Source organism: Limulus polyphemus, unplaced genomic scaffold (genome assembly GCF_000517525.1).
Source record: "Limulus polyphemus unplaced genomic scaffold, Limulus_polyphemus-2.1.2 Scaffold3122, whole genome shotgun sequence".
Lineage (NCBI taxonomy): Eukaryota > Metazoa > Arthropoda > Merostomata > Xiphosura > Limulidae > Limulus > Limulus polyphemus.
In genome coordinates this window covers 60,793-78,670 of record NW_013668732.1, presented here as the reverse complement: position 1 = coordinate 78,670, position 17,878 = coordinate 60,793, and the positions used below count along the sequence as shown (strand labels likewise).

Here is a 17,878-nt window from a genome sequence, read left to right as displayed (position 1 = left end):
CAAGAGTTCCAGTATTAACTACACAAGTATTCAGTATTAACTGCACAAGAGTTCTAGTATTAACTACACAAGTATTTCAGTATTAACTGTACAAGTGTTCCAGTATTAACTAAACAAGTATTCAGTATTAACTGTACAAGTGTTCTGGTATTAACTACACAAGTATTCAGTATTAACTGTACAATGTTCCAGTATTAACTACACAAGTATTCCAGTATTGACTACTGAAGTATTCCAGTGTTAACTACACAAGAGTTCCAGTATTAACTACAGAAGTATTCCAGTATTGGCTACACAAGTATCCTAGTATTGACTACACAAGTATCCTAGTATTGACTACATAAGTGTTCCAGTGCTAACTACATTAGTATTCAGTATTAACTACAGCAATGTTCCAGTATTAACTACACAAATGTCCCAGTATTAACTACACAAGTGTTCCAGTGCTAACTACACAAGTGTTCCAGTATTACCTACTCAAGTGTTCCAATTCTAAGTACACAAGTATCCTAGTATTGACTACACAAGTGTTCCAGTATTGACTTCATAAGTGTTCCAGTGCTAACTACATTAGTATTCCAGTATTGACTACATAAGTGTTCCAGTGCTAACTACATTAGTATTCCAGTATTGACTACACAAGAGTTCCAGTGTTAAGTACACAAGGGTTCCAGCGTTAACTACTCAAGTTTTCTAGAATTATGTACACACCTAATTCAGTATATTATCTTTTACTATTTTCCTGTATTGAAATTTAAATATTCAAGTTCCAGGAATCACTATACAGTATACTTGCAGGATGAGAAATGTGCACATGCACTTCATTCCCCAATTTTTATTAATTTAACAGCCCCCCCCCCCTAAGTACTCTAAGGTTTAAGGAAAGTACTCTATTTTACAATTATAATTTGTCTAAAAAACTTTTATATCAGTCTTAATTACTACCCATAAAAGAAGAACAGAAGTCGATATCTGTGCTTTAAGAAACTTTTTACGGGTTTCAATTAGTTTTAAACAGAAACACAAACCAGAGAGAGACTCAGCAGAGCGCATACTTCCGCCAAGCACCGTTTACAATATTCGGCTCTCAAAAAATAAGAAACTGAGTCCGTATGTCCGTCCTTATTAAAGGACACGGACAAGTTTTCTTCAGATGGTGAGGAATAATATTCTACATATGTCCACCGGGTTTCATTAAAATCCGAACATTTTTAACTGAGTTATAAAGAAAAATAGTGTGAAAATTAATTCAATGTTAACAGATACAGATTTTATGGATATTTGTGACCTTGCTGTGGCTTTGCCCTTAGATATTTACCCTTCAAACCTAATCACTTGAGTCATAGTCCAAATTTTGTCCAAATTCATTCAGCCATTTTCGAGAAATCTTGCTGACAATCACACACACAGGGGTGAAAACATAATCTCCAATGGCGGAGGTAATAAATGAATACATTATCTGTGTCATTCAAACTTCTTACTGGCTTCAGTTACTTTTAAACAGAGGCAAAAACTATAGAAGTCATTATCTGTGTCACTCAGAAACATCTTAAATGCTTCAATTACTTTTAAACAGAGGGAAAAACAATAGAAGTCATTACCTGTATCAACCAGAAACGTCTTACATGGTTTAATTGATTTTAAACAGAGGAAGAAACTATAGACGTCATTATCTGTATCAACCAGAAACGTCTTACATGCTTCGATTAATTTTAAACAGAGGCAAACACTATATAGAAGTCGTTATCTGTATCAACCAGAAACGTCTTACGTGCATCGATTACTTTTAAACAGAGGCAAACACAATAGAAGTAATTATCTGTATCAACCAGAAACGTCTTACATGCTTTAAAACAGAGGCAAAAACTATAGACGTCATTATCTGTATCAACCAGAAACGTCTTACATGCTTCGATTACTTTTAAATAGAGGAAAACACAATAGAAGTAATTATATGTGTCACTCAGAACCTTCTTACAGGCTCGAATTACCTGCGTTATTCTGAACAGATTCATTGCTGTCCGAGCTCAGGGTCACAGACGTTGGTCCAAGTCTCTTCAAGCTGTTAGCTCTTCTTACTATGGTGGCTACAGTTCGACAGTAGAGTGCTTTCGCTAGAGCGTCGCGAGTGGCACTAGCCTATAACAACATCATTCGTCCACTTATTTATTGTGGTGGCGAGAAAAAAAAAACAAAGCTATTTTTTACATATTTAACTTTAAATACAAAACTGATGATTTTAGATTTAACATAACTTTTTACTGGTATAATATAAGTAACTATTCCTGGTTGTAACCAATAGGTGCCAAAATGAAGGACTTCATTGGTTCCTAATTATTTTCTGAATTAATGGAATGATCCAATAATTTGAAGAACAGTTAATTCTTCCACAGGATAAGTCTAATGTCTACTCACCACTAAAGCACTTGATGCTGACCTCACTATTTGTCCTCGTATATTATGTGTGCGTGATGTAAGCCCTTGAAATAACGAAACACTGGACAAGCCAAGCAAAGAAGCCACCGTTTTAACTTCTGTAGGACAAAGAACGTTTTTCTTATAATTTCATTTTGATAAACATAAAAATAGATACATGTCTTTAAATACTGAAAGAAAAAAGATAATTTCTACTATACATTAATTACTGCCAAGTTCTTTATCAGGATTTCTACAAAAATTATCAGGCTTCCTCGGTTTTACTGCTCTCAGATAGAACAACGGCTTAATAAGTCTTCAGATATATCTTGTTTCTGTTGCTTAGAGTTTCACTTACAAACTAAAACTTTTTATTGTCGTTTTTATCTTTATAACTAGAATCCTATTATTTTATTTATTTTAAATGAACTCAAATTCTATTGCTTGATAGACCTTAAGACTAAAAGTAGAAGATTTTAAAAAACGTCGTCCTTAATACTTGTGTTTCTACAACAGGCAGTTGCCGTCTATTCAACAAAACTTAATCATACATTCATATTAGTTTAGTTATTGAAGATAAGTAGCGCTTTTAAATGACTGTATCAAAGGTAAAAGAATACAAAACCCATAACCTGAACACTAATACCTAAAATGTTCGTAAATGTGAATAATTTCATATATAAAAGTATAGACATATCTTCTGGAGAATTGTATCCAAATTAAACCAAAATGATTCATTATCAATGATGAACAAGTATAAACTGTTTTATTGAAATAGAACAGTGAAAACGTATACACTGTTTTACTGAAATTACAACTATGAAAACAAATACACCTGTGGAAATTGTATGGAAATTAGAAATATGAAAATAAATACACCTGTGGAAACTGTATTGAAATTACAACCATGAAAATAAATACACCTGTGGAAACTGTATTGAAATTACAACTATGAAAACAAATACACCTGTGGAAACGTAGAACTGTGAAAACTGTATTTAAATTTCAAATATGAAAACAATTATGCCTGTGTGAAAACGTAGAACTGTGAAAACTGTATTGAAATTACAACTATGAAAACTGTATTGAAATTACAACTATGAAAACTGTATTGAAATTACAACTACAAAAACAAATACACCTGTGGAAACTGTACTGAAATTACAACTATGAAAATGAACACCTGTGGAAACTATTGAAATTATAACTGTGAAAACATATGCCCCATGAAAACTTTATTGAAATTACAACTATGAAAACAAATACACCAGTAGAAACTGTATTGAAATTACAACTATGAAAATGAACACCTGTGGAAACTATTGAAATTATAACTGTGAAAACATATGCCCCATGAAAACTTTATTGAAATTACAACTATGAAAACAAATACGCCTGTGTGAAAACGTAAAACTGTGAAAACTGTATTGAAATTACAACTATGAAAACAAATACACCAGTAGAAACTGTATTGAAATGATAACTGTGAAAACGTATGCCCCATAAAAACTGTATTGAAATTATAACTGTGAAAACAAATACACCTGTGGAATCGTAGAACTGAGAAAACTGTATTGAAATTACAACTATGAAAACAAATACACCTGTGGAAACTGTATTGAAATTACAACTATGAAGACAAATACACCTGTGTGAAAATGTAGAACTGTGAAAACTGTATTGAAATTATAACTGTGAAAATATATGTCCCATGAAAACTGTATTGAAATTACAACTATGAAAACAAATACACCTGTGTGAAAACGTAGAACTGTGAAAACTGTAATGAAATTAGAAGTATGAAAACAAATACACCTATGGAAACGTAGAACTGTGAAAACTGTATTGAAATTACAACTATGAAAACAAATACACCTGTGTGAAAACGTAGAACTGTGAAAACTGTAATGAAATTACAACTATGAAAACAAATACACCTGTGTGAAAACGAAGAACTGTGAAAACTGTATTGAACTTCCAATTATGAAAATAAATACACCTGTAGAAACGGTATTGAAATTGTAACTATGAAAACAGATACACCTATGTGAAAACGTAGAACTGTGAAAACTGCATTGAAATTACAACTATAGAAACAAATACACCTGTGTGAAAACGTAGAACTGTGAAAACAGTATTGAAATTACAACTATAAAAACAAATACACCTGTGTGAAAACGTAGAACTGTGAAAACAGTATTGAAATTACAACTATGATACATATACACCTGTGAAAACGCAGAACTGTGAAAACTGTATTGAAATTACAAATATGAAAACAAATACACCTCTGTGAAAACTGTATTGAAATTACAACTATGAAAACAAATACACCTATGTGAAAACGTAGAACTGTGAAAACTGTATTTAAATTACAACTATGAAAATAAATACACCTGTGTAAAGGTAGAACTGTGAAAACTGTATTGAAATTAGAACTATGAAAATAAATACACCTGTGTGAAAACGTAGAACTGTGAAAACTGTATTGAAAATACAACTGTGAAAACATATGCCCCATGAAAAATGTATTGAAATTAGAACTATGAAAACAAATACACCTATGGAAACGTAGAACTTTGAAAACTGTAATGAAATTAGGAGTATGAAAACAAATAAACTTGTGTGAAAACGAAGAACTGTGAAAACTGTATTGAACTTCCAACTATGAAAATAAATACACCTGTAGAAACGGTATTGAAATTGTAACTATGAAAACAGATACACCTATGTGAAAACGTAGAACTGTGAAAACTGCATTGAAATTACAACTATAAAAACAAATACACCTGTGTGAAAACGTAGTACTGTGAAAACTGTATTGAAATTACAATTATGAAAACAAATACACCTGTGTGAAAACGTAGAACTGTGAAAACTGTATTGAAATTACAACTATGAAAGCAAATACACATGTGAAAACTGTATTGAAATTACAACTATGAAAACAAATAGACTTGTGAGCTTTTCTGCACCAAGTGTTACTGAATACTTTACAAATTAGTCTTAAGAAACTATTTGTCAAGTTGAAATAATCAATTATTAAATTTATGCATGCATACAGACATACTGTACATATATTTGTTTCCGTTGAATCATGCGTTAAATGTCAGTAACATTTGGTCTACACATACACACGAACAAAGACAGTATTTTAAAATAACTTTATTGAGGATGAGAAATACAAGTTACAATAAACATGGAGTAATACTGATGATAAACACCAGAAGTATTTTAAGTTTTCTAGGTTTGATTTTACAGGTTTTATAATAAGTTATGTTTTGTTCCTTATATGTTGTTGTTGTTGTTTGAAGTTAAGCACAAAGCTGTATATTTCAACTTTAAATAGCTATCGTGGATTTTTATAAAATAAATGCCTATATCCATGTAAGTATCCACAAATCATTATAGCCACTCTATAAACATTTCATTATTACGTCTACTTTTAATAAATTTTACCTGTTCCATTATCAACATCCACGTCTAGCCCTGGTCTGTCAATAAACTGGATGTTGCCTAGTAACAATACTGCTGCCAATACCCTGAGGACATCCATGAAGGGGATACCAAGCACAGAGAGACACGTCTAATAAAATAACAAAGTCTACTTTCAAATGTTGCTACATCAAATGAAATATAATAATAGGCATTTCTTTAAAAAAACAACTTAATATGCAGAAGTTTTTTATAAGTTAGTGTCCCATTTATAGTTAGAAATATCTACAACTTATATCGTTAAAGAGGAAGGGCGGGAGGTATTGTTCATTTGAGGCATTATGGGAAGTGATTTTGAGATGCTCCCTTAAATTATCATGCTGTTCTTTTGAAATCATTGACCAAAGATAAGTTACGTAGGATGGGGACATTGAGATACTTCGTAACTGTTAAATCACCTGAGAGACCTTGCTGTTGTAGCTTCATTCACATACTTCACGTATATCCTAAGTTAAGTTACAATATTAGAATTTTATTTACATAAAAATTTATATGTTAGCATAATAGTACTAACAGAAATGATATATTACATTCTGTTGAAAGGGGAGGGGAAATCCACTTTTACTTAAATAATAAAACTTTGAAGACAGCTGTTGAGTGGATTATTTTATTTTTAGAAAATTTATTACAACGTTTCGACCACTTGTGTGGTCATCATCAGGTAAACTAATGCTATAGTGTTAAGTATAAGTAATTTACTCGAGCATTTTGATATGTTACATGTTAACATAATAGTACTAACAGAAATGATATATTACATGTAAACATAATAGTACTAACAGAAATGATATATTACATTTTAACATATAAGTACTAACAGAAATGATTATATTACATGTTAACATAATAGTACTAACAGAAGTGATTAGATTATTTTCTGACATTTTTTTACATTCAATATGTTTTAATATATATATTTTTTTTTACTTAGGTAGAATTTCATACAGATTTAAAGTCGACAACAGACACATACATACATATTGTTACGTATCTGCTCGTTTGTTAATTTACGGTATAAATTGTTTCTGAGGAACTTCAGCGATACAAGTCGTTTCTCAATTAAAACCAGTTTATTCTTTCTTGATACAACTTTTCAGTACACAGAATTTCCACTGTCACTTTAACTTAACAACTTTTATGACACACGCTATAAATCACAGTGCTTCACACACTTTACTTACGGTACCTACTGTTCGCTTGACTCAATTATCTCTGTCTTCAATCTATCTACATACCTATCTATCACTGGCTTTATTTGCTGGGCTTATATACTAAAAAAGAGTATGTCTGGGAACACTCGGACATTCGCGAGGTTCCTTGATAAGTCATGATCCTTCTAGAAACTCCAGCGCGCATGATCCCAGCGTCGCGTGACTTCCGCTGTTGTAACAATATATATATATATATATATATATGTGTGTATAATTTTTCTGATAACTTTCACCATTACCACAATAATAAACTTATTTATTTATGCACATTACACTCAATAAAACATCCGTATCAGGGAAAATATAAAATATGCTAATATATCTAAAATTAAAATATTCCTTTACTTGGAATATAATAAATTTGAAGAATTTTCACCTTCCAAGATTGAAATCTCGTCGAGTCTTCCAAAACACTTTGTGCGACATCTCCGCTGTTTAAATAACACAAGTTGTGCATACTGTATCCATCTAGACCGAGTTTTACTAGAGTATTGAGAGAAAAGAAGAATATGAATGATTTCCACATACATCTAGCACTGACAATCTAAAACTTTACTTTACCCGTGAAGACAGAAGAAGGAAAACGGTGAGATTTGAAACGAACGTTCCACAATTGTATCCATTGGAAAGAAAGAATTATCATTTCTCTTTCGTAACATTGGTCATACTTGTATAACATTATTAACTGAATAGTTCACTTCAAAAAGCCCGTTTTTAAACGATTTTGGTTCTAAAAATATAGCTACAGCGTTATGTTTAACAGTCGTTTTATAACAGGAAAATATAGCTTCAGCGTCATGGTTGAGAGTCGTTTAAAAACATGAAAACAAAGCTACAGCGTTATGGTTAACAGTCGTTTAAAACAGGATAATGTAGTTACAGCGTTATGGCTAACAGTCATTTTAAAACAGGAATATATAGCTACAGCTTTATGGCTAAGAGTCGTTGAAAAACTAGAATTAAAAGCTACAGCGTTATGATTAACAGCCGTTTAAAAAGAGGAAAATATAGCTACAGCGTTATGGATAACAGTCGTTTAAAAACTGGAAAATATAGCTACAGCGTTATGGTTAACAGTCGTTTAAAAACAGGAAAATATAGCTACAGCATTATGGCTAACAATCGTTTTGAAAGAACACAATTTAGCTACAGCGTTATGGCTAACAGTCGTTTTAAAAGAAGAAAATATAGCTAAAGCGTTTTGTATAACAGTCGCTTAAAAACTGGAAAATATAGCTAAAGCGTTATGTATAACAGTCGTTTAAAAACTGGAAAATATAGCTACAGCGTTATGGCTAACAGTCGTTTTAAAAGAGGAAAATATAGCTACAGCGTTTTGGTTAACAGTCGTTTAAAAACAGGAAAATATAGCTACAGCGTTATTGCTAACAGTCGTTTTAAAAGAGGAAAATATAACTACAGCGTTGTGGTTAACAGTCGTTTAAAAACAGGAAAATATAGCTACAGCGTTATGGCTAACAACCGTTTTGAAAGAGCAAAATTTAGCTATAGCGTTATGGCTAACAATCCTTTAAAAACTGGAAAATATAGCTACAGTGTTATGGTTAACAGTCGTTTAAAAACTGGAAAATATAGGTACAGAATTATGGTTAACAGCCGTTTAAATACTGGAAATTACAGCTACAGGGTTACGGCTAACAGACGTTTTAAAACAGGAAAATATAGCTTCAGCGCTATGGTTAACAGTCGTTTTAAAAGAGAAAAATATAGCAAAAGCGTTATGGATAACAGTCGTTTTAAAAGAGGAAAATATAGCTACAGCGTTGTGGTTAACAGTCGTTTAAAAACAGGAAAATATAGCTACAGCGTTATGGTTAACAGTCGTTTCAAAGAAGGAAAATATAGCTACAGCGTTGTGGTTAACAGTCGTTTAAAAACAGGAAAATATAGCTTCAGCGCTATGGTTAACAGTCGTTTTAAAAGAGAAAAATATAGCAAAAGCGTTATGGATAACAGTCGTTTTAAAAGAGGAAAATATAGCTACAGCGTTGTGGTTAACAGTCGTTTAAAAACTGGAAAATATAGCTACAGTGTTATGGTTAACAGTCGTTTAAAATTAGGAAAATATAGTTACAGCGTTATGGCTAACAGTAGTCTAAAAACAGGAAAGTATATCGACAGCGTTGCGGCTAACACTGGTTTAAAAACTGGAAAATATTAACCATAACGCTGTAGCTATATTTTCCTGTATTTAAACGACTGTTAGTCATAACACTGTAGCTATATTTTCCTGTTTTTAAACGACTGTTAACCATAACGCTGTAGCTATATTTTCCGGTTTTTTAACGACTGTTAACCCTAGCGCTGTAGCAATATTTTCCTGTTTTGAAACGTCTGTTAGCCATAATGCTGTAGCTGTATTTTCCTGTATTTAAATGACTATTAACCATAACACTGTCGATATACTTTCCTTTTTTAAACGGCTGTTAACCATTATGCTGTAGCTAACAGTCGATTAAAAACATGAAAGTATATCTACAGCGTTATGGTTAAGAGTCCTTTTAAAAAAGGAAAATATAGCTTCATCGTTTTGGTTAACAGTCGTTTAAAAACATAAAACTAAGCTACAGCATTATGGTTAATAGTCGTTTGAAACAGGAAAATATAGATACAGCATTATAGGTAACAGACGTTTTAAAACAGGAATATACCGCTCCAGCGCTATGGTTAACAGTCGTTCAAAATCGGAAAATATAGCTACAGCGTTATGGCTAACAGTCATTTAAAAACAGGAAAATATAGCTTCAGTGTTATGGTTAACAGTCGTTTAAAAACTGGAAAATATAGCTACTGTGTTATGGTTAAAAGTCGTTTAAAAAAGGAAAATACAGCTACTGTGTTATGGTTAAAAGTCGTTTAAAAAAGGAAAATACAGCTACAGCGTTATGGTTAACAGTCGTTTTAAAAGAGGAAACTATAGCTACAGCGTTATGGCTAACAGTCGTTTAAAAACTGGAAATATAGCTACAGCAATATGGTTAACAGTCGTTTAAAAAAAGGAAAATACAGCTACAGCGTTTCGGCTAACAGACGTTTTAAAACAGGAAAATATAGCTTCAGCGTTATGGCTAACAGTCGTTTAAAAACATGAAAACAAAGCTACAGCGTTATGGTTAACAGTCGTTTAAAAATAGGAAAATGTAGGTACAGCGTTATGGCTAACAGTTGTTTAAAAACAGGAAAATATAGCTTCAGCGTTATGGTTAACAGTCGTTTAAAAACATGAAACAAAGCTACAGCGTTATGGTTAACAGTCGTTTAAAAAAATAAAAACAAAGCTAAATCGTTATTGTTAATAGTCGTTTGAAACAGGAAAATATATTACATCGTTATGGCTAACAGACTTTTGAAAACAGGAATATACAGCTCCAGCGTTATGGTTAACAGTCGTTTAAAAACCAGGAAAATATATCTTCAGCGTTATGGTTAACAGTCGTTTAAAAACAGGAAAATGTAGCTACGGCGTTATGGCTAACAGTCGTTTAAAAACAGGAAATTATAGCTTCAGCGTTATGGCTAACAGTCGTTTAAAAACAGGAAATATAGCCAAAGCGTTATGGCTAACAGTCGTTTAAAAGCAGGAAAATATAGCTGCAGCGTTATGGCTAGCAGTCGTTTTAAAACTTTAAATATAGCTGCAGCGTTATGGTTAACAGTCGTTTAAAAACAGGAAACTATAGCTGCAGCGTTATGGTTAACAGTCGTTTAAAAACATGAAAACAAAGCTACAGCGTTATGGTTAAAAGTCAAGGTTAGACTGTGAAATAAGAACTAACCTGTGATGTTTAGTGAAACTGTCAAGGCTAGACTGATAAAATAAGAACTAACCTGTGAAGATTAGTGACAGAGTCAAGGTTAAACTGTGAAATAAGAATTAAACTGTGAAAATTAATGACAGAGTCAAGGTTAGACTATGAAATTAGAATTAACCTGTCAAGATTAGTAGTCAAAGTTATACTGTGGTATAGTTGGGCGACCAGGCATTTCTATGCAGTAATCTTGACTTATCTGGGAAATATGGTGAAAAGATTCAGGCTAAAGTACTAAATTTTTGGCTGCATTTGTGAAATACTCTGGACTTAACTATGATGGGAATGTCGTGATAAGGTTTGAAGTTAGATGGAAACAAGGACGTGTTTGTGAAGTGGTCAAAAATTTAACAAATGAAGGTCTTGACAATTTTTAGGTTATGGTGAAATATTGTCGTGCTTGTGCAACGTGTATACGTTAAAGTCGTCGTATGTTAAACACCAGAGTTGAGTTTACTCATGTTGAAGTCTGTCAAGTTGAAGAAAATCTGTGTCTGAACAGATTGAAATATTCCACAAGTGAGTGTGAACTTAATTGCACCTGGAGGGCTGGTGATCCTCGTTAATTGTACGGTTACTTATTCCTTTTTGTTTTATTATTGTGACCATCATCGTCCAAATTAATCTAATGAAATTGATCCAATCAAGCTACGTACATATAGTTAATTTCCCTTCTTCGATTCTTTATATACACCAAAAAGAGTTTACTTGTTTCTTTGTTGAGTTTCGTGTGAAGCTACTAGAGGACTATTTGCGTCCCTAATTTTGAAATGTTGGACTAGAGGGAAGGCAGCTAGTCTACACCACGTACTGTCAACTCTTGAGCTATTCTTTTACGAATAAATAGTGGAATTGACCAGCATATTATAATGCCCCCACAGCTGAATGGACGAAAACGTTTGGTAACGTTATTCAAACCCGCAACACGCAGATTGCGAGTCGACTGTCCTAACCAGTAGGCCAAAGTAGGCCTTGACCAAAAAGAGATTCTCTTCAAATATGAATATGGTGTAAACACTTTTAAATTTGTAAACGCTTTTATAAATATAAGATTGATTAAAATTGGAATGAAAAATGTCTTCAAGATACTGACCCCTTTCTTCCTGAGTTAATCCTGCCAAAAGTTGGTAAAATATGTGATAATTTTTTTCATTAGACAGTGGTCTTGCAACCCGAGTCTAAAAATAAACAAAACAAAAATGAAAAATGGCTGATTACATGAAATAAGTTATTATATTGTAGAAATGTTGCTCGTAATATTTAAATCTTAATGTAACTGCAAATGGAAAATATATATTTTTAGAAGAATTCCTGAACTAAAGTCAGAAAACGGCACATTTACAAGGTAACATATATATTACTTTTATGTTATTTGTAGAATTCGCCAAAAGATATTTTATAGACCTTTCGATTAATCAATATTAAACACTCCTAATCCATTACAAATAATTTTGCTTTCTTTAAACTTAGACTTTCAAATTTTAATCTGCCGGATTACTTGAATTCATCTATCCCTATCTTCACTCACTTGGCTCGATGACATTGGAAAATGTATTGGAAATGAAAATGAGTTAAAAAAATTAGTGGAAATAATGAGGATCAAAGAACGATACAGAACCATAACGGATTAAAAACCTAGCAAAGGTGCTGTAATCCATTATTATGAAAAACACATCTACGCAAGGATTGGACCTGTCAAAGGTGCTGTATTCCTCTATTATGAAAGATAAATACATAAATAAATTTATGCGAATCTTTCTTTGATCACAGGATGCCATATAGTAACAATGTCCCCCATTTTAGGAAAAACATAATTTACCTGGTCCAAGAAATAACAATGAATTTTTGTCCTATAGAGGGCGCCATCAGTAACTTGTACTTCGATGAAATGACCCTGCGATAAGAAAGAAGGAAAATAAGTTTCAAGTATATTTTGCTATCTTTTTTTCCAATATTAGAACAGTCATTTAAGGAATAAACAGTATCTTAAATTTCATATTAATTTCATTCTCACCCGATTATATCTTAGCTGGTGGTGTACCTTGCAATAAAACTGTATAAATACGTTGCAAAACTACGTCATCTTTTTTTACTTTTTTTCCATATGCTTTCTTGTTACTGTTTCTTCGTTAAGTAGAATCATATATTGTTCAGAGGATAGAAATTGCAGAATTTTTTGCATTATTCAATACATATACTTATATTGGTAATCAAACAATTAAAGAATATAAATTTTGAATATTTAAGAAAAATTAATCTTTAATTTTAATCTTTCAACTTTATAGAAACACCTAAAACTTTAATTTTTTAAAAACTAATTAACTTTTAAAACAGTTTCATTTATTCTATTTTAAATTATACATGTGTACGACCACAAAATAGCTTATATTTAAATTTTGTAAAATGAAACAAAGTCCCCCCCCCCAACAAATTGTGTAAAATGTAATATACCAAATTAAACAAAGAAGAATAACGTTAACATATTGCAACACAGGAGAATAGCAATAACATTGTCATACACAGAATTACACCGATAAGATTGTAGTATACTGGAGAACAGCGAGAACACACTGTAACACACGTGTGAACAACGGAAACGTATTGTATCCCGCAGGAGAACAGCAACAACATATTGTAGCACACGGAGGGATAGCGATGACATACTGCAACACAGAAATACAGCGATCAGATATTGTAGCACACAGGAGGATAGCGTTAACATTTTGTAGCACAAATAAAAACAGCAATAACATCCTGCAACACAGGAGAACAGTGGTAACATACTGTAGCAGACTCTACATTCAACTGAGACGTATACACTCTATCATTGTCGCATAAAGATATTGTCCAGCGTACAACTCAGATACGCCAGAGTGATCCTGAATATATCTTGGGAAGACCGAATCACTAACGAGGAGGTCTTGGAGCACGCTGATATGCTCAGCATAAAAGACATGCTTCTTAAAAGACAACTGTGTTGGGCTGGTCATGTGGTGCGTATACCAGAACATAGACTTTCGAAGACTCTACTTTATGGAGAACTGTCCTCTGATCAGCAGCTGAAAGATGGACCAAAGCTGTGTTACAAAGATGTACTAAAGCGTCACCTGATCACAGCTGATATACTTACTACTCATTGGGATTCCCTGGGCAACGATTGCGCCAAATCCACTAAAGACGGCTCGGAGGTTCCACATCAGAAGTGAGTGAAAGTCTTACAGGATCGTCGCGCTCGGAGACACGCCTTGAATACAGTTATTTGCTCAGTACAGTGGCACATTTATGAAAAGAAATATGTCAGTAATTTTGGGCTTCGATGACACAAGCGCTGGAAGCACAGTCGACAATTCAAGCGTTGATGGTTTCTCACCCCCTCCCTTCCCCTTCTGCACGTCACCTTCGATTATCGAAAGACTGTCTACGACTTCTATTAACCATCAATACTACTGAGAATACTTACTTCCATTAACCTCATTAAAACTACTGAGAATATTTACTTCCATTAACCTCATTAGAACTACTGAGAAGACTCACTTCCATTAACCTCATTAGAACTACTGAGAAGACTCACTTCCATTAACCTCTTTAGAGCTACTGAGAAATTTCATTTCTATTATCTTCATTAGTACTACTGAGAAATTTCACTTCCATTAACCTCATTAGAACTACTCATAAATTTCACTTCCATTAACCTCTTTAGAGCTACTGAGAAATTTCATTTCTATTATCTTCATTAGAACTACTGATAAATTTCATTTCTATTATCTTCATTAGTACTACTGAGAAATTTCATTTCTATTATCTTCATTAGAACTACTGATAAATTTCACTTCCATTAACCTCATTAGAACTACTCATAAATTTCACTTCCATTAACCTCATTAGAATTACTTCTGAGAAAGTTCTTCTTTACTTCCCTTATTAAAAATACTTTTGTAAACGAACACTAACGTGTAGCTATGTTTGCAGCTTGCAAAAATACCCTACAGAAAAAGAAATGACAATAACTTTGGATCCGTTCATGTGCTGTAAGAGCTACCTTGAAATCCCACTATTTGATGAGACAACAGTAGCCCAAGACTTGGCATTGGATGCTTTTTGAGCTGCCGCTTTCCCTCTATATAACAGCTCAAAATCCCCGATGGCATTGCACGATAGCCTTTTCTGTAGACTTACACGATATTTTTGTAACACGCAAACAATCTTGTAACCACTATAGTTCAAGTAAGTAAATATTTCTGAAGAACCGTGAAGAGGAAGGCGATGGATTGGAAAAAAATAGAGTGGAACAGTAACCAGATGTTATTTTGTAAAGGTATACTTAGTTACTGGTCATCTGACTATTTTTTTTTGTCGTTAGGCCTAAATGTTTAACACTTCAAGAACATATACAATGAATGGAAACGTTGTATATTACAATCAATGTTTGCTTGAACTCAAGGCATTTGTTTTGTTTTGTAATAACTATGATTACACGTGTCCTTTTCTCCATTGTTTCATGTAAAAATATCCTTATTAAAGTTAAAACTGATCAAAATATATAATTTGGTGAGACGGAATTAGACGAAACCATTAAACTGGTGATTAAGATAAATACAGAGGTTGAGTACATTATATTAAGACGATTTTGAAGCTTCACCTAGTTCATTACAGTGCATGTCGCTACGTTTGGTTATCTGCTCTGTTAGACGGTCATGAATACTGAAAATAGCCTTGCATCGTAATTCCCACTGTAAAAGCTTTCACTTTAAGACTGTTATATTAAAAGCATATCACCACTCCCTGCACTTTCCATGAGCCATCTAATGTTACAAGGAAGACGGGTTCACAGAGCTTGATTCAACAGTCCGAACGCACAGAAATCCAAAGACTCTGTGTCTGGTGACTAGAATACCTGTTTTATTCTCCAACTGCTTGAAGTATGCGACATTTGAACGAATATGTCATGGAAGAAACTTGTGTACACGTGCGATGTGTCGATTTTACAAACGGAAATCCTTTTTGATTATATTGCATACAGTTTCCCCAAGCACGTGAACGGCATTTGCCACTAACTTTTGTGTTCGCAGAGTTTCACCTGTTACAAGATGCCGAACTTTGCTAACCATGGCTCAGGTATATACGACTTGTTGTAGGTCTGTTTTATGGATGGTCCTGATTCCCCATGTTAATCCCTATTCCTTTGTTTTCCAATTTTATTAAGTACATGGGATATTCCCGGCTTACAATTTCTAAATCACCGTTCTAAACACATTTTTTATGATATACAAATAAAGCGATGTCACATACTCTTCCCAAAAGCGAACAATTTTTGGTCCCAAACACTACTCAAGAAACGACAAATAATGTACTTCTAATAGGTTAGGTACCACTGCCTATGGTTCTCATGTGGTGTGCTTGTTTACATATTCAAAATTGTTTTAATATAGCGTATTTACCCTTCGCATGTATTTTTCGATTATTTCGTTGTTAAGTGTAAAACTATCTGTGCTATGTCCATCACTGGTATTGAAACCCAATTCTTTAGCGTAATATTTATTTATTTTTCTGAACAAATTTTTCATAACCACATCAAGTACAACTTTGAATCACGTGCTCAGAACAAAACTGGTTAACTGTTTCTCCGCCATGGACGCAAACAGATATATATATATAATACCGCTTTGAAAGATAAATGTTCTAAGGAAATAGGTAAGCAATAAACTCAACAATTCTATAATTAGATATACAAAATCATTAATGTTACATATTGATTGGTAAATTGTGGAAATCATTTCACGAAACATATATATAATACTTCTTATAATCGACGAACGTGAGCCACATTCATTATACTCCTCTGTTTTCAGCTAGTTGGAAACTGCAGTATTTTAAGTAGATCTCATTCGGTACAAGTGGTTTTGATAACCAAAATTTCAGCACAAAAAGGGGACTTGTGAAGTCTATACATTCTATGGTGTATAACGCAATATTGGTAGTAATTTCTTTAACACGACACTAGCTGCAGTGATTACACTTCATTAAAGCTGGTATATTCTTATGAAAACATACGGTGATTATACTTCTTTAAAGATGAATATTATTATAAAATATTATACGAGGATTATACATCTTTAAAGCTGGAATATTATAATAAAAATATACAGTGATTATACTTCTTTGAAGCTGGATTATCATTATTCATGTTTCTTGTGTGACCAATAGCCAAAGAAAACACTGATTTCATTATTATTATTATTATTGAAGACAGACATCGTCGAAAGAAATATGCGCCATTATATCTACATTTTAACTTCTGTCAACAAATACGTTTTTCTTCTGTTCCATCGTTTATCCGTAGTAGCATACAAGTTTCCGATTTTTTTTTAATTAACTTGTCTTTTGCTTTAATATTTTAAAATTACCTGACGTCTCACTTCAATTGTTCTCATTACCAATGTATAACTTTCTATCTTTATAGCTAAAGAATGAAAACTTACACTTGTCCAAGTAATATAGTATGAAACATCGGTTTTAATATCCAAGAAGTCTGTTTTAAAGAAAAGATAATTAAAATATATACTCGCTTATCCTACATTCATATGGAAATAAGTATCTTGTACGAGTTTACCAATACTGTTACGTCTCTGTGTTCGTTTGTAAATTTTCCGCGATACAAGTTCTTTCTTAAATAAAACTAGTTTATTCTTTCTCAGTACAACTTTGCAATACACAGATTTTCTACAGTCACTTTAACTTCAATACACACTAGAATTCACAACGATTCACGCACTTTACTTACAGCTTGACTCGATTATCTGTCTCTATATCTCTCTGTCTGCAATTCAGTTCCGATTAATTAATTTCGCTTTATCTGGCGCACTTATATACAAGAATAGGGGGCGCGTAGAAGAAGACTAGAGTTGCCACGAACAGACAAAATCCTTC

General features: G+C 32.8%; 1 protein-coding gene across 3 annotated transcripts in view; it reads right to left on the bottom strand.

Annotated features, from left to right (window-relative positions):
- Positions 1-17,878, bottom strand: part of LOC106468703 (myosin-51-like) — a 99,503-nt gene that overhangs the window by 63,935 nt on the left and 17,690 nt on the right. For all 3 annotated transcript variants that reach the window (XM_022397065.1, XM_022397066.1, XM_022397064.1), the window contains exons 3-8: positions 12,771-12,845; positions 12,045-12,129; positions 7,498-7,604; positions 5,875-6,001; positions 2,416-2,534; positions 1,992-2,139 (exon numbers count right to left, since the gene is read on the bottom strand). In XM_022397065.1, coding sequence (XP_022252773.1) covers positions 1,992-2,139; positions 2,416-2,534; positions 5,875-6,001; positions 7,498-7,604; positions 12,045-12,129; positions 12,771-12,845 — 661 coding nt within the window. The remainder of the gene's footprint in view (positions 1-1,991; positions 2,140-2,415; positions 2,535-5,874; positions 6,002-7,497; positions 7,605-12,044; positions 12,130-12,770; positions 12,846-17,878) is intronic.